The sequence below is a fragment of the Salmo salar genome, chromosome ssa03 (genome assembly GCF_905237065.1).
Source record: "Salmo salar chromosome ssa03, Ssal_v3.1, whole genome shotgun sequence".
In the NCBI taxonomy this organism is placed as follows: domain Eukaryota; kingdom Metazoa; phylum Chordata; class Actinopteri; order Salmoniformes; family Salmonidae; genus Salmo; species Salmo salar.
In genome coordinates this window covers 36,602,073-36,626,369 of record NC_059444.1, presented here as the reverse complement: position 1 = coordinate 36,626,369, position 24,297 = coordinate 36,602,073, and the positions used below count along the sequence as shown (strand labels likewise).

Here is a 24,297-nt window from a genome sequence, read left to right as displayed (position 1 = left end):
AGTTAAACATGCGGTAAACTCAGCTGCTGGTTTGACAGCAAAATCCAACGTGTAGGACTGCTGAGCCAAATTGTCCCAACTAGGCCGCATTTATTGTTTTCTCAACCTAACTACGTCCATCACTGTCTTCCGCTCAGGATTTCGTTCATTGGATGATGGACAATCCATCTTAGCCAATGGCTTGTAGGAATGCTGCCGGCTAGTGTACATTCAGACCAATGATAGTCAAGCGGATGGTATTCGAGGGGTACACTTTCAACGTTTTCGCTGGCAAGAACGTTAGTTCCTGCTCTTTCCTGGCCGTTTCCTGTAATCGTACAGTGTTGTGAGACGGAGAAAGCCATGTGTGTCGATGCAAAGGTAAATGTAGCACCCCGAAATGGTAACTGAGAGAGTCGAGGCAGTGGATGGTTATTAGGCGGTATTTTTTTTAATGAATAACAGACGTAGTCCATCCCAAATGCCATTGCGGCCTTACCCGTGTCTGATCGTAGACAGGCTAGTATGGTTATTGTGGCACGTTGCTTTGGTTTGGTCCGGTTTGTTGATGAGATTGAAAGAGTGGATGGTATGCAGTAAATTATGAAGATGTTAGCTATTGACTGACATATTGCAATAGTTATTTATATACCTTTTGAAATAGATATTAATCCCAAACCCGCCTTATATGGGTTATGCAATGCCAATAGCCATTAAATGCTAACGTTATCTCTGTAACCGTTTTGCCGAGAACAACACAGTCAGAAACGTCTGACCATGTATAGACAGATGGGTTTCTCCCACTTGCCATTTAAACTATTCATTTCCATACAAATACTGCTTTTAAAATGGTCTATGATCATAATGAAGGCATGTTTGATTCAAGAAAAAACAGAAACCACAAGTGTTTGTTGTTATAGGTAGCTAGATGGCTAACTAGTTAACGAACTAGCTAGCTAACATTACTAGCTAGCTACCACATGACAATTCAGACCATTTCACCTCACCAAGAGAGCAGTTTTAGCTTGACCACTTTTTCCTGGTTAAGCTAAGTCTTTATCTTCTCCTTTTCTGCTTTAGGAAAGAGACATCAGCGAATGATCTTGCAGATGGGCATCCATCCCATCATTACACACAGAGCCGAGGAGAGAAATAGGCACTGAAAACAAGGAAGAGGAAAGGGGTGAGGAAGAAGTGGAGAAACAGGGGGACTCTCCTCTTCCCTGAGCATCTTTCTCTGGTATCTAGCTCATTTTCCCCACCATCAACACCACCGTTCCAATATCTGTCATTGGAGGATACACAGACAAAGACCAAGTCAATTCTCTGCACTGGACTGAAACTGCAGAATTAGTCAATTTTAGTAAGTGAATTATATGTTATTGATATGTATTCTCAGAATAATATTGATGATCATGGATTAATTTAAAAATATTTTTTATTTTTCCACTAGTTTTTTTAAGTGCACATTCTGGAAAGATTTACGGATTCCCTGTCTTTCTGACTGAGAGCAAGGCTGTTTTGTTCTCGATATCTTCTGTGGACTGGGCAACATGGCAGACCCCATCATGGACCTCTTTGATGACACGCCGCTGTTCAACCTGGATGCTCTGCCAGGCGATGCCTTCACCCAGGGTTCCTCAGACCCTGTGGAGGAGGCTCTGAAGCTGGCTCTGGGGCAGATTGAACCCCCCTATGAACCCACCCCAGCTCTCAGCATACCAGTGGCAGCTCCAACCATCCCAGACCCAGTCCCTGTGCAGCAGCAGGCCCCAGTCCCATTCACCCTCCCTCAGACTGTTTCAATCGCGTCAACAGTACCTCAGACGACACTCTCTGTAGCCAGTAACACTAGTCGGGCTGCCACAGTCCTGCTGGGCTCACCTCTGACTGTCAATAGCTCTGCTGGCACCACACAACAGATCACAACACAACAATTCACCACACAGCAGCTCGCACAGATCGCACAGCAGCTTACTCCTCAGCAGCTAGCTGCCATCACCCAGCAGGCCGGAGGGCAGGGAGGCTCCAAGATCGTCATCCTGAAGGGACCTGGGGGGCATGCACAGGTGCTGCAGACTGTTCCTGGGACAGGCTCCCAAGCGGGGAAGGTCACCTTTGCCAGGGTACTGTCTGGAACCCAACTTAGGCCTGGCATGCAGATACTGTCTGGAGGAACGGTCCTGAACCAAGCGTCTCCTGGGCAGGGACAGGTGAAGGTGGGAACTGGGATACAGAGGCTAGTTCAGTCGCCCAACGGACCCCTGAAGCAGGTGCAGTTGATCTCCATGCCCCAGGGCCAGGGCCAGACGCAAACTGTCCAGATGCAAATACCGCAGGCCCAGCTTGCCCAAGCGCAGCAAATCCAGCTACAGCCCCAGACACAGGTGCAGCTGCAGTCTACCATGCAAACGCAGGTTACCACCACTGCTACAGGCACCACTTCAGTCCGACCACAAGGGGTTACCCTCACTACAGTACCACAGCAGGTAAGACTGCCCTTTGACCTTACCATCAGAATGATCAAATGCTTTGTTTTGCGTAGTCAGGAATACAGTGACCTGATCTCCACCTCAGGTCTCAAGATTGTACATTTGTAATTTAATCAACATCTTCTAATTGATAATTGCTCTCACCTCAGGGTGAAGCTAAGAGGATCACCCTGGTGCTGCAACAGCCCCATGGTGGCACGACCCAGGGGGGTGCTGTGACGGTGGGTGGGTCTGGTCAGCTGCAGCAGGGCCAGCAGCAGAGGCTGGTGTTGGGTAACCTCCCAGGGAAGCTGGTCCTCCAGGGGGGTCAGCTGGCTGCTCTCACCCAGGCCAGGGCAGGGCAGACGGGGGCGCAGCCTAAAGTACTTACCATCCAGCTGCAAGTGCAGCAGCAACCCAACCAACAGGGGGGACCCAAGGTAAGGAGGAGTGGCCTGAATTTGTAATTACAAAAGGATCCTCACTCATTTAACTGATCAGAAATACAGACCTGTTCTATGAAGACTTTGAACTGTCTCTGTTTTGCAGTTTCAGCTGGTGTCTGGAGGGCAAGGTAGCAGCCCACAGGTGGTTCAGATCTCCCAGGGGCAAGGTGGACAGAGACTGGCCATGCCCCTCAAACTGCTGCTGCAACCACAGGTACACACACACACACATGTCTCAATATAGGTAGCCCTGAATTGCACATCTCTCTAGTGAGTGTTTTTATTTTTTCCTTACTCTTAACTCGTCCATCTCTTTCCCCAGATGAGCTCCACCTCCACAGCAGGCGGTACCGTCTCCGTAGTGAAGGTCATCAACACCTCGGCTGCCGGCTCTGCCCCTTCCACCACCACCACCATGGCATCAACAGGTATACGGCTAGCCAAGGCCCAGGAGCCTGTACGGCGTGTGGAGACCCTGGGCAAGCAGGAGAAGGCCAACCGCATTGTGGCCGAGGCCATCGCCAGAGCAAAGGCCCGGGGAGAGAGGAACATTCCACGAGTCCTCAACCAGGACGAACTGCCTGCTGGACAGAAGGCTGCTGACAAAGGGGCTGCTGCGATGACCACTGGCACACCTGGAGCCAAGAAGAAGGGGGGAGGAGGCGGGAGTAAGAAGAAAAGCCCACCAGGGGCAGGGGGGAAGGGCATGGCTTGTGCTGAGAAGAAAGGCAAGGCCAAGGCAGCAGGTGGAGCTGCTGTAGGGACACCTGTAGGGGTGGCTGGAACCAGCGGCAGCAAAAGCAAAAGCAAGGCAAAGATCAAGTAAGTTTGTTAGGAGCAGTTCTGTCATGTAATTTTGAGTGGAATATCTATTTTTCGAAACTAATCATCTTTCTCATCCTCCTCTCTCTCTCGCCCCAGTACGATCACTCTAGTGGGGGGTAAGAAGAGGAAGAGGAATGCCTCCTCAGACCACTCTGATGGGGAGTTGAGCCCTTCCTCTCCCTCTAAGGCCCTGGAGGAGGACATGTTAGCGGTGAGACACATCCCTCCTACTGACACACCTACACACAACACAACCACTTTCCCCCCCCACACACATGCATGACGCCACACTAAACTACAGTATAGTATGATCTCTTTTTCTATCACCACTTTGTAAATGGCACTTCAATAATCGCACATCCCTGATTCAACATTTATGAACATAATACGTTCAGTGTTGTACTGGCTGTTTGTCTTAGACTTCCTGTCTGACGTCTGACTTGTTTGCATGTCATCCCCACCAGAAGAGGCGCTCTAACCGTCAGGTGAAGAGGAAGAAGTACACGGAGGACTTGGACATCAAAATCACTGACGATGAGGATGAGCCGGAGGAGGACGTGGACGTAACCACGACTGCGGCGGTGGCGTCCATTACCGGAGGGGCAGCGGGGCAGCTGATGGGAGAGCAGCTCAAACAGGAGCTGCAGTTGGACGGGGACGGCCTTTCCAGCATGCAGTTCTTTGTGGTGAGTGGGAGATCTAATCAAGTTTGGGCTGTTCTGTTTTGTTTGTCACATGCAAATGACAGCTGTATAACACACGTGTATATGTATCACAGGAAAACCCCAACGAGGAAGATGCAGCAATTGTAGACAAAGTCTTGTCCATGAGGCTAACTAAAAAGGAGGTGTGTGCTTACTGTGCTCTTTATTTCTTCTTTTAATTGTTAGTGTTTATCGACTTTGCTGATTTTAAGAAGTTGCAAATCATTATGTATCATCTTTGTTCCTCTCTTCATATTTTAAAGGTGTCTCCAGGACATTATATAAATGCTGAGGAATTCTTTGTCAAATATAAGAACTAGTAAGTGTCACTCTCTTTCCTTATGTTCATTACACTTTGGTGTGCTAATCCCTGATTACGGTCTATTGACTAAAATACTGGTGTGAGATCCATTAAATTGTTTGGCGTATCCATAACTAACCCCTAAACCCTCCTTTTCCCTCTCTCAGCTCCTACATGCACTGTGAGTGGGCCACTCTGGAGCAGCTGGAGAGAGACAAGAGGATCCATCAGAAGCTGAAGAGATTCAAGATCAAACACGCACAAATGAGACTCCTCTTACAGGAGGTAAAGGAATGCTGTGGCCTCTTTCACAGAAAAGTGGTAGCCCTCCGACTGACAAGTAGATGGCAATGTGTGTAAAGATGAACTACAGGGATCATAGTCAGTGTCTTCTCCTTTCTGTGCCCCTGTCCCCAGGAGGAGGAGGCCTTCAACCCAGACTATGTGGAGGTGGACCGTATCCTGGATGAATCCAACAGTGTGGACAAGGACAATGGAGAGGTGAGAGAAGTCCATACCATGCCTCTGAAATCTGTGAGGATGCAGCATTCCTGCCTGACTAAATTCTGATTTCTAAAGGACAAATCTTGATATCTGTTCTTGTAAACCATGAATTTAAACCACGAATTGATCTCATTATGAAAATTCAGAGTCAGGATTATTTCTGTAAAAGTGTGTTGTATCTCCTCAGCCGGTGGTGTATTACTTGGTGAAGTGGTGCTCTCTGCCCTATGAAGACGCCACCTGGGAGCTGAGGGAGGACGTGGATGAGGACAAGGTGGAGGAGTTTAGGAAGATCCAGGACCGCCAACCTCAGCTCAAAAGAACGGTGAGTGTCAGAGGCTGTGTGTGTGGGTATTCACTGGTTGTGTGTGTTCGCCACGTTCCATGTGAGTGCCACTGCTCTAGTCTCCTATGTCATCATTCCTCATTCTAAACCATTCACTCCTCTCGTTAGCCCCGACCCCAAGCGGCTGCGTGGAAGAAGCTGGAGGAATTCACAGAGTACAAGAGTGGGAACGTACTTCGAGAATACCAGCTAGAGGGAGTCAACTGGCTGCTCTTCAACTGGTACAACAGGTACTGACATTTCTTTGTGCTTTTGAATGCATTTCATATCCCATTATTTACATGCATACAGTACCAGTCTAAAGTTCGGACACCTACTTATTCCAGAGATTTTCTATATTTTTACTTTTTTCTACATTGTAGAAAAATAACACGTGGAATCATGTAGTAACCAAAAAAGCGTTATTTTATATTTGAGATTCTTCAAAATAGCCACCCTTTGCCTTGATGACAGCTTTGCACACTCTTGGAATTCTCTCAACCAGCTTCATGAGGTAGTCACCTGGAATGCATTTCAATTAACAGGTGTGCCTTGTTAAAAGTTAATTTGTGGAATTTCTTCCTTAATATGTTTGAGCCAATCAGTTGTGCTGTGACCAGGCAGGGGGGGTATACAGAAGATAGCCCTATTTGGTATAAGACCAAGTCCGTATTATGGCAAGAATAGCTCAAATAAGCAAAGAGAAATGACAGTCCATCATTACGTTAAGACATGTAGGTCAGTCAATGCGGAAAATTTCAAGAACTTTGAACGTTTCTTCAAGTGCAGTCGCAAAAACCATCTAGCACTATGATGAAACTGGCTCTTATGAGGACCACCACAGGAATGGAAGACTCAGTTACCTCTGCTGCAGAGGATAAGTTCATTAGTTACCAGCCTCGGAAATTGCAGCCCAAATAAGTGCAAGTAACAGACACATCAACATCAACTGTTCAGAGAAGACTGCGTGAATCAGGCCTTCATGGTCGAATTGCTGCAAAGAAACCACTACTAAAGGACACCAATAAGAAGAGACTTGCATGGGCCAAGAAACACGAGCAATGGACATTAGACTGGTGGAAATGTTTCCAAAATTTGTCCAAATTTGAGATTTTTGGTTCCACCCGCCGTGTCTTTGTGAGATGCAGAGTAGGTGAACGGATGATCTCTGCATGTGTGGTTCCCACCGTATTTAGAATTCAAGGCACATTTAACCAGCATGGCTACCACAGCATTCTGCAGCGATACGCCATCCAATCTGGTTTGCGCTTAGTGGGACTATCATTTGTTTTTCAACAGGACAATGACCCAACACACCTCCAGGCTGTGTAAGGGCTATTTGACCAAGGAGAGTGATGGAGTGCTGCATCAGATGACCTGTCCTCCACAATCACCCAATCTCAACCCAATTTGGGATGAGTTGGACCGCAGTGAAGGAAATGCAACCAACAATTGCTCAGAATATGTGGGAACTCCTTCAAGACTGTTGAGAATGCCAAGCGTGTGTAAAGCTGTCATCAAGGCAAAGGGTGACTACTTTGAAGATGATCAAATCTCAACTGTATTTTGATGTAACATTTTCTTGGTTATTACATGATTCCATATGTTATTTCATAGTTTTGATGTCTTCATTAATATTCTACAATGTAAAAATTAAGGAAAACCCTTGAATGAGTAGGTGTCCAAACTTTTGACTGGTCTGTCTACCTAGCAAAAAAAGAAGCGTCCTTTCTCAGGACCCTGTCTTTCAAAGATAATTAGTAAAAATCCAAATAACTTCACAGATCTTAATTGTAAAGGGTTTAAACACTTCCCATGCTTGTTCAATGAACCATAAACAATTAATGAACATGCACCTCTGGAACAGTCGTTTTAAGACACTAACAGCTTAGACGGTAGGCAATTAAGGTCACAGTTATGAAAACTTAGGACACTAAAGAGGCCTTTCTACTGACTCTGAAAAACACCAAAAGAAAGATGCCCAGGGTCCCTGCTCATCTGTGTGAACGTGCCTTAGGCATGCTGCAAGGAGGCATGAGGACTGCAGATGTGGCCAGGGCAATAAATTGCAATGTCCGTACTGTGAGACGCCTAAGACAGTGCTACAGGGAGATCGTCCTCGCAGTGGCAGACCACGTACCGATCCTGTGCAGGTGTTGTTACACATCTGAACATCACAGCTGTGGGACAGGTACAGGCTGGCAACATCAACTGCCCGAGTTACACCAGGAACGCACAATCCCTCATCAGTGCTCAGGCTGTCCGCAATAGGCTGAGAGAGGCTGGACTGAGGGCTTGTAGGCCTGTTGTAAGGCAGATCCTCACCAGACATCACCGGCAACAACGTCGCCTATGGGCACAAGCCCAATGTCGCTGGACCAGACAGGACTAGCAAAAAGTGTCTTTACCGACGAGTCATGGTTTTGTCTCACCAGGGATAATGGCCGGATTCGCGTTTATCGTCAAAGGAATGAGCGTTACACCGAGGCCTGTACTCTGGAGCGGGATCAATTTGGAGGTGGAGGGTCTGTCATGTTCTGGGGCAGTGTGTCACAGCATCATCGGACTGATCTTGTTGTCATTGCAGGCAATCTCAATGCTGTGCGTTACAGGGAAGACATCCTCCTCCCTCATGTGGTACCCTTCCTACAGGCTCATCCTGACATGACCCTCCAGCATGACAATGCCACCAGCCATACTGCTCGTTCTGTGCGTGATTTCCTGCAAGACAGGAATGTCAGTGTTCTGCCTTGGCCAGCGAAGAGCCTGGATCTCAATCCCATTGAGCACGTCTGGGACATGTTGGATCGGAGGGTGAGGGCTAGGGCTATTTCCCCCCAGAAATGTCCGGGAACTTGCAGGTGCCTTGGTGGAAGAGTGGGGTAACATCTCACAGCAAGAACTGGTGCAGTCCACGAGGAGGAGATGCACTTCAGTACTTAGTATCTGGTGTGGACACCAGCTGCATTGACTGTTACTTTTGATTTTGACCCCCCCCACTTTGTTTAGGGACACAGTATTCCATTACTGTTAGTCACATGTCTGTGGAACTTGTTCAGTTGTTGAATCTTATATTCATACAAATATTTACACATTAAGTTTGCTGAAAATAAATGCAGTTGACAGAGGACGTTTCTTTTTTTTAGTGTGTGTGTGTGTGCGCGCACTTGCATTGCCAATGTATTGACACATCTTCACGCCCTACAGGCAGAACTGTATCCTGGCCGATGAGATGGGTCTAGGGAAGACCATCCAGTCCATCTCTCTGCTGTCTGAGGTGTTTGGTGCCGGGGTCCAGGGCCCCTTCCTGGTCATCGCCCCCCTCTCCACCATCACCAACTGGGAGAGGGAGTTCGCCACCTGGACCGACATGAATGCCATCGTCTACCACGGCAGCCTGGCCAGCAGGCAGATGATCCAGCAGTACGAGATGTACTGCAAGGACGACAAGGTGTGTGTGTCTGTCTTGCATTCTGTTTGTGGAACAGAAGAATGGGTTACAGTGGTTGAGTACTAGTGTTCTGCAGTAGGACCTGTTGGAAGACATTGATTCTCTCGTGTTCAGATTATACGATTCTTGATACATCGTCATCTAGCTTCTCTAACTAGTGTTGTATTACATTTTCTCTGTAGGACCATCTGATCCCAGGGGCATATAAATTTGATGCCCTGATCACGACGTTTGAGATGATTCTGTCCGACTGCCCTGAGCTGAGGGAGATCTCCTGGCGCTGTGTGATCATTGACGAAGCCCACCGCCTCAAGAACCGCAACTGCAAGCTGCTGGACAGCCTCAAGATGCTGGACCTGGTGAGTAATCATGGGATAGAATCTAGCCCTTAGTCTATCAGATCCATGCTAGCCGAAATCCGCGTAGCGGTTGTTTTGGCGTGTCGTAGGTGGAACTGCATTAGATCTGTCAAATCCACAAGCAGCTCCTTGCGTTACCTTATTGCGAACACTGCTATTGGATGCAACCAAACCACCCCCGACTTAATATCCGACAAATCCGGTGCAGAAGTTAATGCAGCCGCGTAACAAGTTCAAACACTCAAATATGTGATTTTCTATTACCTACTACACCTCGATTAGACTGATAGGCTTTAAATCCCCCCCCCCCCCCCCATCCAAATCAACATGAAAACATGTGTGAGCTTGTTGTTATTTCCACCATCGATAGAAAGTGTCGACTATCGGCGTATTAAACTTTTAACGCAGTAGGGATAATAAGGAAGGGAGTGGTTGGTGACACACGCGCAGCCGCTTACCGATTTGTCAGCTCTTACCGCAGTTGCACCACCAAAGCGTCCGCTGTGCAGATGTCCGCCAGTGCAGGTTAACGCTCGGATCTGATTTAAATTGAGGCCTAAGGGACAGGTGACAAATGTATTACTTGTGATGTGACAGGAATGTTGGTCTTTTGTGTCTTTTGTGTCAAGGAAGCGACAGAATAACTCCCTCTCCTGTTTTGCCCCTCACCCCTTCTTCCTTCTCTCTCCTCCTCCCCACTCTGTTCCTGTCCTCCCTGGTTCTCAGGAGCATAAGGTGCTTCTGACAGGCACTCCCCTCCAGAACACAGTGGAGGAGCTCTTCAGTCTGCTGCACTTTCTTGAGCCAGCTCAGTTCTCCTCAGAGTCCGAGTTCTTACGTGACTTTGGAGACCTCAAAACAGAGGAGCAGGTCCAGAAGCTCCAAGCTATTCTGAAGCCAATGATGCTGCGCAGACTCAAAGAGGATGTGGAGAAGAACTTGGCGCCAAAACAGGAGACCATCATTGAGGTAAGATTTTATGTATAATATTGCACCATATAACCAGGGCGACCTTGTATATGAGCATGATGTTATTTTTTGTAATGGACCATAACCATCAAGCTCAATACAACCTATCGACACAGGTGGAGCTGACAGATGTGCAGAAGAAATACTACCGGGCCATCCTAGAGAGGAACTTTAGTTTCCTCAGCATGGGGGCAACCAGCAACAGCAACGTCCCCAATCTGCTCAACACCATGATGGAGCTACGCAAGTGCTGCAACCACCCCTACCTCATCACAGGTACCTCACACCAACACTACACTACACGTCAATACCCTTCCTCCTCCAAGAACACAGCCCCAATAGCATCTCCTCTTAATGCAGCTAGCCTGCTATCACCTGAGACTTACCACAGGTTCTGTTGAACTAACATCAGTACAACCCATCATGGGAAAACTCCTGTCTTCATACCTTTCCCAGGATGTTATGGTATGCCATGTTATAATAACCCCCGTCCTCTATTCTGTCCAGGGGCGGAGGAGTCTATTGTGGCAGAGCTGAGGGAGGTGTACGACCCCATGGTCCCAGACTTCCACCTGCAGGCCCTGGTGAGATCCGCAGGCAAGCTGGTCCTGCTGGACAAACTGCTGCCTCGCCTGAAGGCCGGGGGACACAAGGTGCTCATCTTCTCCCAGATGGTGCGCTGCCTGGACATCCTGGAGGACTACCTCATCAACAAGAGGTATGAAGGTCTAGATTGACTGCCTCATCAACAAGAGTTATGGGGGTCTAGATTGACTGCCTCGTCAACAAGAGGTATAGTCGGGTTAGCTGACAACGTCAAGAAAACGATGCCAGCAATTCAATGGGACATATCTTTGTGTTGTGATTCTGGCTAGCCAGATAGTTAGCAACAATGACAAGGAGCTGCCATGTTGTGAATCATAAGCGGCTCGTTTTAGCTAGTTTTTTTAGGTTGTTCTCGATACCGTGTCTTGTTTTGACTGATGTTTATGCTAATAGGGCTAGAATTCACTAGCTAGCTAACCAACTGTAATGATGTGTTTGAGACAAATATGCAAATGTATTTCATATCAAATTGTATTCATCACATGCGCTGAATACAACACGTGTAGACATTTACATTTGAGTAATTTAGCAGACGCTTTTATCCAGAGCAACTTAGTTAGTGCATTCATCTTAAGATGCCTAGGTGCGACAACTGTGAAATGCTTACTTATGAGGTCTTAAACAACAATGCAGTTTAAAAATACAAATTTAAGTAAAACGTGCTAAATAAACGAAAGGAAAAATGGTAACACAAATAATGAGGCTATATACAAGGGGTACTGGTACAGAGTCAATATGCAGGGCACGGAGTATACGATGTAATATGTACATGTAGGTAGGGGCAAAGTGATAATAAACAGAGTAGCAGCAGTGTGTGTGAAGGATTGTGTGTGTGAGTTGGAATGTCAATGTAGTGTGTGTGAGTGTACATCGAGTCAGTGCAAAATAATAAAATACAAGTAGTCCGGGTAGTCATTTAATTAACTGTTCAGCAGTCATGGCTTGGGGGTGGAAGCTGTTTAGGAGCCTTTTGGTTCCAGACTTGGCGCTCCAGTACCACTTGTCATGCGGTAGCAGAGAGAACAGTATGACTTGGGGTCTTCCTCTGACACCGCCTGGTATAGAGGTCCTGGATGGAAGGAAGCTTGGCCCCAGTGATGTACTGGGCCGTTCGCACTACCCTCTAGCGCCTTGCGGTCAGATGCCGAGCAGTTGCCATATCAGGCTGTGACACAACCAGTCAGGATGCTCTCGATTGTGCAGCTGTAGAACTTTTTGAGGAAATGAGGTCCCATGCTAAATCTTTTCAGCCGCCTGAGGGGGAAGAAGCGTTGTCGTGCCCTCTTCACAACTGTGTTGGTGTGTTTGGACCCTGAAAGGTTATTAGTGATGTGAATTCCAACGAACTTGAAGCTCTCGACCCGCTCCACTGCCACAGCCCCGTTGATGTGAATGGGGGGTGTGCTCAGCCCTCATTTTCCTCTAGTCCACGATCCGTTCCTTTGTCTTGCTCACATTGAGGGAGAGGTTATTGTCCTGGCACCACACGGATTCCCTTTGTAATCCGTGATAGTTTGCAAGCCCTGGCACATCCGATGAGCCTCCGAGCCGGTGTAGTAGGATTCTATCTTAGTCCTGTATTTATGTTTTCAATAAACATTGGAGATGTAAACTATATTTTTCATGTTGTCAACAATCTAAGCCAACCCTGTCTGTTTTTCCCCATAGTTGTGCATGTTGGTTTTGTTGCTTAACAACCAACCCGTCTATGGAGCTGTAGATAGACTACCTCATCAAAAAGAGAGATTGGCATGTTGTTTTAAAAACTCGATTTTGTTGTGAAGAGTAATCTAGATGAGTGAGAAGTTGCCTTTATCATTGTTCTGCCCAGATACCTGTACGAGCGCATCGATGGCAGAGTGAGAGGGAACCTGCGTCAGGCAGCCATTGATCGCTTCAGCAAACCAGACTCGGACCGTTTCGTCTTCCTGTTGTGTACCCGGGCTGGAGGCCTGGGCATCAACCTGACTGCTGCTGACACCTGCGTCATCTTTGACTCCGACTGGAACCCTCAGAATGATCTGCAGGTAATGTCTGACCTTTGACCTCCAGGCTCCCTCTTTTGTCTGGGTTCTTCTAATGTTTCATCCTAAGTCCCTTACCACGCTGTACAAATAGCATCTGATTTGATTGTACTAACCCTGCCTTCTCCCAACAGGCTCAGGCGCGGTGTCACCGTATCGGCCAGTCCAAGGCCGTGAAGGTGTACCGTCTGATCACCAGGAACTCCTATGAGAGGGAGATGTTGGACAAGGCTAGCCTCAAACTGGGTCTGGACCGGGCTGTACTGCAGAGCATGAGTGGCAACAAGGAGAGCAACGTCAACGGAGTAAGGAGGCCCAAAATATTGTTATTTACTTACGTACAATACTATTTTTAAGCCTGCGGTTTGTTTGGATGCCAACCATCTGGTTAATATCTCTTCTTCCAACCGCTTCTCAGCAAATCCAGCAGTTCTCTAAGAAGGAGATCGAGGACCTCCTGAGGAAGGGGGCGTACGCTGCCATCATGGACGAGGAGGACGAGGGCTCCAAGTTCTGCGAGGAGGACATTGACCAGATCCTCCAGAGGAGAGCCACCACCATCACCATCGAGAGCGAGGGCAAGGGATCCACCTTCTCCAAGGCCAGCTTCGTGGCCACCGAAAACAGGACCGACATCGCCCTGGACGACCCCGAGTTCTGGCAGAAGTGGGCCAAGAGGGCAGACATAGACTTTGATTCCATGAATAGGAAGGTAATGTGAACGTCTCCATTCTGTGTGTGTGCACTACCTTTCTCAATGTGTTTTGTGAAAAGCTCATTTTTCTCCCATCCTCCCTGTAGAACACTCTGGTGATTGACACACCCAGAGTAAGGAAGCAGACCCGTCAGTTCGCTACCCTGAGGGGCGAGGGCGGGGAGATCTCTGACCCCGACAGCGACGACGAGTACCCACCCGCCAATTCCCGGCAGTCCCGGTCCTCAAGGCGCTCCGAGCGCCACGCCGGAAATGGCTACGGCCGCACCGACTGCTTCCGTGTGGAGAAACACCTTCTTGTTTACGGGTAGGTGGACCTGACTAGGGCCTGGAGGGTTTTTTTTTCTGTACAGGTGTAGTTACAATACACATGTGAGAGTAAAGTTATGACTGTATTTTCTACCAAATCAAGCTCCACGCTATTGTGCCGAGGTCTCCTTTCTCACTCTGCCACCTCCTGTGCTTGTCCAGGTGGGGGCGCTGGCGGGACATCCTGTCTCATGCACGCTGTAAGCGGCGGCTCGGGGAGCGTGACGTGGAGACCATCTGCAGGGTCATCCTTGTCTTCTGCCTGCTGCATTACCGTGGCGACGAGAACATCAAGAGTTTCATCTGGGAGCTCATCACCCCCCCAGAGAACGGCCGGGAACCACACACACTCCTCAACCACTCTGGTATGTACGACTGCTATAGAACCACACACACTCTCCTCAACCACTCTGGTATGTACGACTGCTATAGAACCACACACACTCTCCTCAACCACTGGTATGTACGACTGCTATAGAACCACACACACTCTCCTCAACCACTCTGGTATGTACGACTGCTATAGAACCACACACACTCTCCTCAACCACTGGTATGTACGACTGCTATAGAACCACACACACACACACTCCTCTACCACTGGTATGTACGACTGCTATAGAACCACACACACTCTCCTCAACCACTCTGGTATGTACGACTGCTATAGAACCACACACACACACCTCAACCACTCTGGTATGTAGGACTGCTATAGAACCACACACACTCTCCTCAACCACTCTGGTATGTACGACTGCTATAGAACCACACACACTCTCCTCAACCACTCTGGTATGTACGACTGCTATAGAACCACACACACACACACTCCTCTACCACTGGTATGTACGACTGCTATAGAACCACACACACTCTCCTCAACCACTCTGGTATGTACGACTGCTATAGAACCACACACACACACCTCAACCACTCTGGTATGTAGGACTGCTATAGAACCACACACACTCTCCTCAACCACTCTGGTATGTACGACTGCTATAGAACCACACACACTCTCCTCAACCACTCTGGTATGTACGACTGCTATAGAACCACACACACACTCCTCAACCACTCTGGTATGTACGACTGCTATAGAACCACACACACACTCCTCAACCACTCTGGTATGTACGACTGCTATAGAACCACACACACACTCCTCAACCACTCTGGTATGTACGACTGCTATAGAACCACACACACACTCCTCAACCACTCTGGTATGTACGACTGCTATAGAACCACACACACTCTCCTCAACCACTGGTATGTACGACTGCTATAGAACCACACACACACTCCTCTACCACTGGTATGTACGACTGCTATAGAACCACACACACTCTCCTCAACCACTCTGGTATGTACGACTGCTATAGAACCACACACACTCTCCTCAACCACTCTGGTATGTACGACTGCTATAGAACCACACACACTCTCCTCAACCACTCTGGTATGTACGACTGCTATAGAACCACACACACACTCCTCAACCACTCTGGTATGTACGACTGCTATAGAACCACACACACACTCCTCAACCACTCTGGTATGTACGACTGCTATAGAACCACACACACACTCCTCAACCACTCTGGTATGTACGACTGCTATAGAACCACACACACACTCCTCAACCACTCTGGTATGTACGACTGCTATAGAACCACACACACACTCCTCAACCACTCTGGTATGTACGACTGCTATAGAACCACACACACACTCCTCAACCACTCTGGTATGTACGACTGCTATAGAACCACACACACACTCCTCAACCACTCTGGTATGTACGACTGCTATAGAACCACACACACACTCCTCAACCACTCTGGTATGTACGACTGCTATAGAACCACACACACACTCCTCAACCACTCCGAATGTGTCTTACAACCTCCATCCACCCATTTGTCTAAACATTTCTTGCTCTGTTTTGGGTAACTGTTTACATGTTTGTGTTGATGTATTTTCTCTGTCTTTAGCATTGCCTTCCAGGGTTGTGAGGTCAATGTGTTTCTATGTCCTAGGTCTGTCCATCCCTGTTCCTCGGGGCAGGAAGGGGAAGAGGGTGAAGGCCCAGAGCTCCTTTGACGTTCAGAAGGTGGAGTGGATCCGCAAGTACAACCCCGACTCCCTGCTTCTGGACGACAGCTACCGCAAACATCTCAAGCACCAGTGCAACAAGTCTGTGTGTTTTCACCCTAGAGACTACTGAAGTGTTTTTGCACAGTATCAGAGCATTAACCCTTTCCTTGTCTTCAGGGTGTTGCTGAGAGTGCGTATGCTGTACTACCTGAGACAGGAAGTCATTGGAGAGCATGCCGATTCTGTGCTGAGAGGAGCCGATGCCAGGTATCACCCTATTAAAACTACTCATTACTTGCTACATGCATATCTACACACACACACATACTGAAGCTGTCTGTGTCCTCGTAGGGATATTGACATCTGGATGCCTGAGATGGAGCAGCAGGAGGTGCCATCAGGCTGGTGGGATACAGAGGCAGACCGCTCCCTCCTCGTCGGTGTCTTCAAACACGGTCTGCGTTTTGAATGTCAAAGTCTTTAGGCGTTTTGTTTACTTGTCAAGAATACCTTGTGTTTATCAGTAGGAACGTGGTGTTTAGTGAGTGTGTTTGTAGTAACTCCAGTCTGTTGCCTCCAGGGTATGAGATGTACACCACCATGCGTGCCGACGACTGTCTCTGTTTCCTGGAGAGAGCTGGTCGCCCTGACGACCAGGCCATTGATGCGGAGCAGCACTCTGCAGACGCAGAGCTGGGAGACGGGTGAGCTACACTGGCTAACCTTATTAGCGCTTCGCTAAACAACCCGCTAACTTTATATCACTAAACTCATAAGAGCTGGCCTCACCCCCATTTAACTTGACAAATTGGTGGCTGTAACTTTGTTTTTGCCCCCCAGAGGAGACGATGACAAGTATTCTGAAGACCCAGAGTTCAAGCCTGCGTCAAGGCACACCAAAGACCTGTATGAGGAGGTGAGAATTGGTACTTAATATTCTTCATTGATTGATTTTTGGTTAGAGAATATTGTTATTATATTCATGATAATCCCTCTCCCCCAGGCTGACTCCATGAACATGAGTGACGATATCTGTGTCGATGACAAGCCGGGGCCTGTTAAAACCAAGGGACCGCCTTCTGGCCTGTCAGGAGCCTGTGAGTGGCCGACCAGCTCGTCACTTACCGCGCGGCTCCGGCGTCTGATCACTGCATACCAGCGAAGCTACAAGAGAGAGCAGCTGAAGGTGGAGGCAGCAGAGAAGGGCGACCGCAAGCGCAGGAGGTGTGAGCAGGCCAGTAAGCTGAAGGAGATTGCACGCCAGGAACGCCAACAGAGGTACCAACTACTACCCTCAGCTATTAACTCTTCAAGCATATGTGTCCTGAATCTGAGGTACAGTTGTTGTTTGTTTAATGTGTCTGTATGCTGTAACCTTACACTTATCTCGGCGTAAGTTTTAAGTGTTCCGATATTTTAACCATCTGTCTTGTGTGTCTTAACTTTCTCTCCTAGGTGGACCCGTAGAGAGGAGTGTGATTTCTACCGTGTGGTATCCACGTTCGGTGTCGAGCGGATAAAGGAGCCAAACGCCCAAGAGGGGGAGGATGCTAAACTGGAATGGGCCCGCTTCCGGACCTTCGCCCGTCTGGACAAGAAGACGGACGAGAGTCTGAGTCGCTACTTCCGCTGCTTCATGGCCATGTGCCGGAGGGTGTGCAACCTGCGGCCCGCCCGCGGAGAAGGTCAGAACCGTGTCAAACAGTATTATTAAATACAGGATATTGAGAAGTGTAAATCCCTTGACGCGGTCAAATATAATAGAGTAGGGTGTTGGATATGTGGGTTGATCTGGAGAGACACCGATTCCCTAACCCTCTCTCCCTCCCCAGACCCGTCAGAGTTGGGGCAGTCTATGGCCCCCATCACCGAGGAGCGGGCCTCTCGCACCCTGTACCGCATCAGTCTGCTGCGCCGTCTTCGTGAGCGTGTCCTGCCCCACCCCTCCATGGAGGAGAGCCTGCTGCTGGCCCCACTCAGCTCTGAGCTTCCCGTCTGGTGGAGCACTCCGGCCCACGACCGGGAACTCATGCTGGGCGCCGCCCTCCACGGCGTCAGCCGCACCGAGCTTTCAGTCTTCTCCGACCCGCAGTTCTCCTTCAGCCAAGCCCGCCACGACTACCTCGAGATCCAGCAGAACCAGCCCGCCCCTGCCACTCCCCTCCGCCAACCACAGGCAGAGGAGGGCTCCGCCGTCAAGGAGGAGGAGGGACTGAACGAGGAGTCCGTCCTCCTTGGAGCTTCTGAGGCTCTCGGCCACTCAGATACCCAGACCACACCCCTCTCTCGCCCTGATGGGACGGGACAAGCCCGGACTGGCTTGGGCTGGAAGAAGAGCAAGGGGAGGGGCCCGAGAAGCGGAGGAAGGAAAGGCGGAAGAAGTGGAGGAGAAGGCGGGACGTCTGATTTGGATTCAGAATCTGATTCAGGCTCGTCTACCTCCTCCCGGCGATCAGAAAGCTCTGACGACAGTGGGGACAGCGATGCAGAGAGGGAGAGAGGTGAGTAATGGCTAAGAGGAATCTAGAAGAGTGTGAGGATTGAGTTAAGACAACACGGGTAGAACACACTTTTTGTCATTTTCTTTTCTGTTTTCAGCTGCTCTAAAGATGGAGGAAGATGGAGAGAACAGCTTGCTCTCAATGACTCCATCTCAAGATGGCGCGCCACCGGAGTCCCTCACTGACCCCTTCAGGGTTGACTGGCCCAAGGTATGTAGGGGACGTGTACTGTCTGCAATTTATAGAGCGTTGGTTCCCAACCAGGGGTACTAGGACCCCTGGGAATACTTGGCCTTTCCACAGGGGGTACGTGAGAAGATTCATAAGACCATAGGCTTACTGGTAAAATGCACATGAAGGGGTAAGCAGAATTCAGTTGGAGGTACAGTAACCGAAAAAGGTTCGAAACCACTGCTATGGAGTATGGATGGGTCCAGATTCAGTATGTGGATGATGTTCTGGTTCAACAAACAGTATTGGGTTTGTGTAAAAGCTTACACATTAGTACTTCAAATACAGTAATAACGGGACGTTGAATAATAAACTGTACAGTAAAAGGTTTGGTGTTTGTTGTGTTGGTGGAGTGATTGACTGGTTGCTCCCTCAGGACCGTGTGTTGATAAACCGGCTGGACAGCCTCTGTACACTGGTGCTGTCTGGGCAGTGGCCAACAGGGCGACGCTACGCCTCTGACGCCCAGCTCAACCCAGGCTCTGACGACCTAGGGGCAGGGGATGAGCTCAGCTTTGCACGGCTCATGCGGAAAGGCAACAGCACCCCCGGTGGAGAAGGTGCAGATGGAGAGGAATCGGAGTTCACGGTCAAACTCCTCAAGGTGAGATGAGAGGAACATAGAAAAGAGGGGTCGACTCAATTCTGGTCCTGGGCTTTTGTCCTAGCCCAGTAATAACAGCTGATTCAGCTTTTTAAGTCATTGAAGTAAATTGGGTTAAAGCATGGGTGACTGAGGTATAGATGGGATGACTAAATTGTTGTCTACCCTCTTTCTCCATCCCCCTTTCTTTTACTATCCAACTCTCTTAGGAGGAGGGGCTGAAGCTGACCTTCTCTAAGCATGCCTTGATGTCCAACGGGTCAGGGGGAGAGGGGAGCGGGCGCAGGAAGCGTAGGGACCAAGAAGTACGCATATAGACTGAGTATACAAAACATTAGGAACCCCTTCCTAATATTGAGCTGCTCTTCTCCCCCCCCCCCCCCGCCCTCAGAACAGCCTCAATTCGTCAGGGCATGGCCTCTACAAGGTGTCGAAAGTGTTCCACAGGGATGCTGGCCCATGTTGACGCCAATGCTTCCCACAGTTATGTTAAGTTGTCTGGATGTCCTTTGGGTGGTGGACCATTCTTGATACACACGGGAAACTATTGAGCGTGGAAAAACTCAACAACGTTGCAGTTTTTGACCAAAAACTGGTGCGCCTGGCACCTAATACCATACCCCATTTTTTTTTAAAGGCATTTAAATATTTTGTCTTGCCCATTCACCCTCTGAATGGCACACATGCACATTCCATGTCTCAAGGCTTTAAAAGTCCTTCTTTAACCTGGCTCCTCCCCTTCATCTACACTGATTTGAAATGTATTTAACAAGTGACATCAATAAGGGATCATAGCTTTCACCTGGATTCACCTGGTCAGTCTGTCATGGAAAGAGCAGGTGTCCTTAATGTTTTGTATACTCAGTGTATACAATACTTCTCCACATTCTCATGGAGTCAGTGGTTAAGACTGCTCATAATACACAGATACTTGTCTGAGAACAGTAGACGACAATAACTAACAAACTACATACTCAAATGTCTGCATTCGTCAAGCCTCGCTCACTCTCACTTCCCCCTAGTTGTCAGATCCAGACGGAGTGGTCCCGGTGGTCGATGCCATGACGGGCACAGTGCTGAGTGGGGAGCGGGCCCCTCGACGCAGGGACTTGCCCAACTGGCTGAAGGAGAACCCAGAGTATGAGGTGGAGGGAGACATGCTGGAGGTACATTTTATCTAGAAGACTATGGCTGGGGCTCAAACGAGACTCTGGACAAAAGTAGTGAACTGTGGAAAAATGCAGAATAATTTGGGATTTTCCACTGCGGCTGTAGTGACTCTGTCTTCTGCGAACCCCTAGCTCCTTGTGAACAGGAGCAAGAGGAAGAAGAAGAGGACGGAGAAGGCAGCAGCGCTGTCGGGCAGTGAGAAGATTAACATAATTGATATGAGGTCAGGAAAGAAGGTGAGAAATGGCAAAGGATGAGTGCATGGGGTTCCTCTCTCAAATAAATATTCATTTGTGGATGCTGATTGCCCGAGTTAATTTTTATTATTTATTTTATTTTTTTGCTCAGGTTGGGGCTGCACATGGACCTATGCTGCAGGATCTGAGGGAGTTTCTGGAGGAGAATCCTGACTGTGCAGTTGCACCAGAATGGGCTGAGACTGTCCGGTGCTCTGTGAGTACCCTTTATTAACTTATTGAATGAAAGGTTCCATTTCAGTTAGTAAAATATTTTTATACAATTGAAGTCGGAAGTTTACATACACATAGGTTGGAGTCATTAAAACTCGTTTTACAACCACTCCACAATTTTCTTGTTAACAAACTATAGTTTTGGCAAGTCGGTTAGGACATCTACTTTGTGCATGACGCAAGTTATTCTTCCAACAATTGTTTACAGACAGATTATTTCACTTATAACTCACTATCATAATTCCAGTGGGTCAGAAGTTGACATACACTAAGTTGACTGTGCCTTTAAACAGCTTGGAAAATTCCAGAAAATGTTGTCATGGCTTTAGAAGCTTCTGATAGGCTAATTGACATCATTTGAGTCAATTGGAGGTGTACCTGTGGATGTATTTCAAGGCTTACCTTCAAACTCAGTGCCTCTTTGCTTGACATCATGGGAAAATCAAAAGAAATCAGCCAAGACCTCATAAAAAAAATTGTAGGCCTCCACAAGTCTGGTTCATCCTTGGGAGCAATTTCCAAATGCCTGAAGGTACCACGTTCGTCTGTACAAACAATAGTATGCAAGTCTAAACACAGCGCAGCCGTCATACCGCTCAGGAAGGAGACGCGTTCTGTCTCCTAGAGATGAATGTACTTTGGTGCAAAAACTGCAAATCAATCCCAGAACAGCAGCAAAGGACCTTGTGAAGACGCTGGAGGAAACAGGTACAAAAGTATCAATATCCACAGAAAAACGAGTCCTATATTGACATAACCTGAAAGGCCGCTTAGCGAGGAAGAAGCCACTGCTCCAAAACCGCCATAAAAAAGCCAGACTACGGTTTGCAACTGCACATGGGGACAAAGATTGTACTTTTTGGAGAAATGTCCTCTGGTCTGATGAAAGAAAAATAGAACTGTTTGGCCATAATGACAATCGTTATGTTTGGAGGAAAAGGGAGGAAGCTTGCAAGCCGAAGAACACCATCACAACCGTGAACGACAGGGGTGGCAGCATCCTGTTGTGGGGGGTGCTTTGCTGCAGGAGGGACTGGTGCACTTCACAAAATAGATGGCATCATGAGGTAGGAAAATGATGTGGATATACTGAAGCGACATCAATCAGGAAGTTAAAGCTTGGTCGCAAATGGGTTTTCCAAATGGACAATGACCCCAAGCATACTTCCAAAGTTGTGGCAAAGTGGCTAAAGGACAACAAAGTCAAGGTATTGTAGTGACCATCACAAAGCCCTGACCTCAACCCTATAGACAATTTGTGGGCAGAACTGAAAAAACCGTTTGTGAGCAAGGAGGCCTACAAACCTGACTCAGTTACACCAGCTCTGTCAGGAGGAATGGGCCAAAATTCACCCAATTTATTGTGGGAAGCTTGTGGAAGGCTACCCAAAACGTTTGACCCAAGTTAAACAATTTAAGGCAATGCTACACTCAATTAGTATTTGGTATGTAAACTTCTGACCCACTGGGAATCTGATGAAAGAAATAAAAGCTGAAATAAAGCATTCTCTCTACTATTATTCTGACATTTCACATTCTTAAAATAAACTGGTGATCCAAACTGACCTAAGACAGGGAATTTTTACAAGGATTAAATGTCAGGAATTGTGAAACTGAGTTTAAATGTATTTGGCTAAGGTGTATGTAAACTTCCGACTTCAACTGTAGTTCATCTTCTTCTCCCAGGGCTTTCTGCCAGACAGCCTCTTCCACCGGCTACTCTCTGCACACTCTGTCATTCCCAAGAGAGACCGTCACCACCGCCACCACCACGCTCCCCAGCCTGACCCGATGGAGGACCCACTCCTGGGCGGAGGTGAAGAAGAGACCCTGGTCTCAGATGGGGCCTACATGATGGAGGACGAAGACTTGGAGGATTCTTCTTTCCTGACACAAGCCTTTGATGTTAAGATGGAAGGCGGCGACAGCTTGTCACGAGGCGGATACGAGAGTTCTGACAGGGAGGCCCTTTTGGACGACGTCATCATGGCGCAGAAGGACACGGACTCTTCCTCCAGCTCAGAGGATTGACCAAGCACGTCTTGTCTAATGTAGTCCCCGAAAAATCATGTTATTTTTTTCCTATTCATTTAATTTTTTATCATGATCTATATTGAATTATGGATTAATTTGTTATTTTTACTCATTTGTTTTATCTAGATTTTTGGAAATGAGCAGGTTTGTACCCATCTCTTTCCATTCATGATATTCCTCCTCCCTTCATGACCATCCACTTGGCAGCCTGAACCCCAACAAAGTGACTCCGTGCCCAAATCTGTTTCTCATGCCACTGCTCTCCTTCTCCCTCAACCACCCCTCAAACCCATCCCATTCCCAGCCTCATCTTTAAGGGGAGCCCTGCTGTATTAGGAGCCTTTTTATCCAAGAACCTCCAAGCTGGTCCTCCAGTTTAACTGGATGAGAGGACACACTTGTACTGAGCAGACCAGAACTTTGCTCCCATGATGCCTGAGTCTGATGTCATAGGACCTTTCTGCGCCCTGTTGAGTCAGTGAACTAGAAGGGGTCCAATATGCGGATGTACATTTTTCTGAAAGGATGTGATAACTGTAAGGGGGGGGGGGGAATACCGGTATATTAGTTAATGATCCAGTGCTAGGAAGATGGGTGTATTGTACAATGTAGAGCTGGTCAGTTGTGTGCTATGGTGCGACGATGACCGCAATGAGTTATTATTATTGTTTTATGACCTGATTGTATCTGTGATATGAATTACAGCAATCTACAGTGAAAGCAGCTGAGTTCTCTGGTCCTTGTGTATTTTCTTGACCGCATGTGTTTGAGTTTTTTTCCTGCCTTTTACACTTACAGTACCAGTCAAAAGTTTGGACACACCTACTCATTCCAGGGTTTTTCTTTATATTTACTATTTTCTACATTGTAGAATAATAGTGACGACATCAAACTATGAAACGGCATATGGAACCGTGTAGTAAACAAATCCAAATATATTTGCGACTCTTCAAAGTAGCCACGCTTTGCCTTGACAGCTTTGCACACGCTTGGCATTCTCTCAACCAGCTTCATGAGGTAGTCACCTGGAATGCATTTCAATTAACAGGTGTGCCTTGTTAAGAAGATGGTCCTATTTGGTAAAAGACAAAGTCCATATAATGGAAAGAACAGCTCAAATAAGCAAAGAGAAATGACAGTCCGTTACTTTAAGACATGGCAAGGTCAGTCAATGTGGAAAATTTCAAGAACTTTCA

At 47.9% G+C, this 24,297-nt stretch overlaps 1 protein-coding gene across 4 annotated transcripts; it reads left to right on the top strand.

Moving 5' to 3' along the window:
- The first annotated feature begins 75 nt into the window (after positions 1-75).
- Positions 76-23,829, top strand: chd8 (chromodomain helicase DNA binding protein 8). 4 transcript variants are annotated; one of them, XM_014191614.2, is made up of 39 exons: positions 76-360; positions 1,060-1,342; positions 1,433-2,468; positions 2,621-2,890; positions 3,000-3,110; positions 3,219-3,718; positions 3,818-3,932; positions 4,186-4,407; positions 4,500-4,568; positions 4,689-4,744; positions 4,894-5,011; positions 5,144-5,227; positions 5,418-5,555; positions 5,685-5,806; positions 8,763-9,006; positions 9,189-9,365; positions 10,092-10,334; positions 10,451-10,610; positions 10,842-11,052; positions 12,772-12,967; positions 13,099-13,269; positions 13,383-13,676; positions 13,766-13,986; positions 14,151-14,353; positions 16,034-16,190; positions 16,269-16,358; positions 16,443-16,546; positions 16,672-16,795; positions 16,932-17,007; positions 17,095-17,369; positions 17,547-17,776; positions 17,924-18,592; positions 18,690-18,802; positions 19,200-19,427; positions 19,637-19,732; positions 20,450-20,593; positions 20,729-20,833; positions 20,946-21,050; positions 22,754-23,829. In XM_014191614.2, exons 3-39 carry the CDS (start codon positions 1,533-1,535, stop codon positions 23,096-23,098), a joined length of 7,722 nt encoding a protein of 2,573 aa, XP_014047089.1. In that variant the 5' UTR covers positions 76-360; positions 1,060-1,342; positions 1,433-1,532; the 3' UTR covers positions 23,099-23,829. The 4 variants fall into 4 exon arrangements, with proteins under 4 accessions (XP_014047089.1, XP_014047084.1, XP_014047091.1 ...); XM_014191609.2 differs by having other exon boundaries at positions 17,095-17,426; XM_014191610.2 differs by lacking the exon at positions 76-360 and adding an exon at positions 548-568 and having other exon boundaries at positions 17,095-17,426.
- The last annotated feature ends 468 nt before the right edge of the window (positions 23,830-24,297 follow it).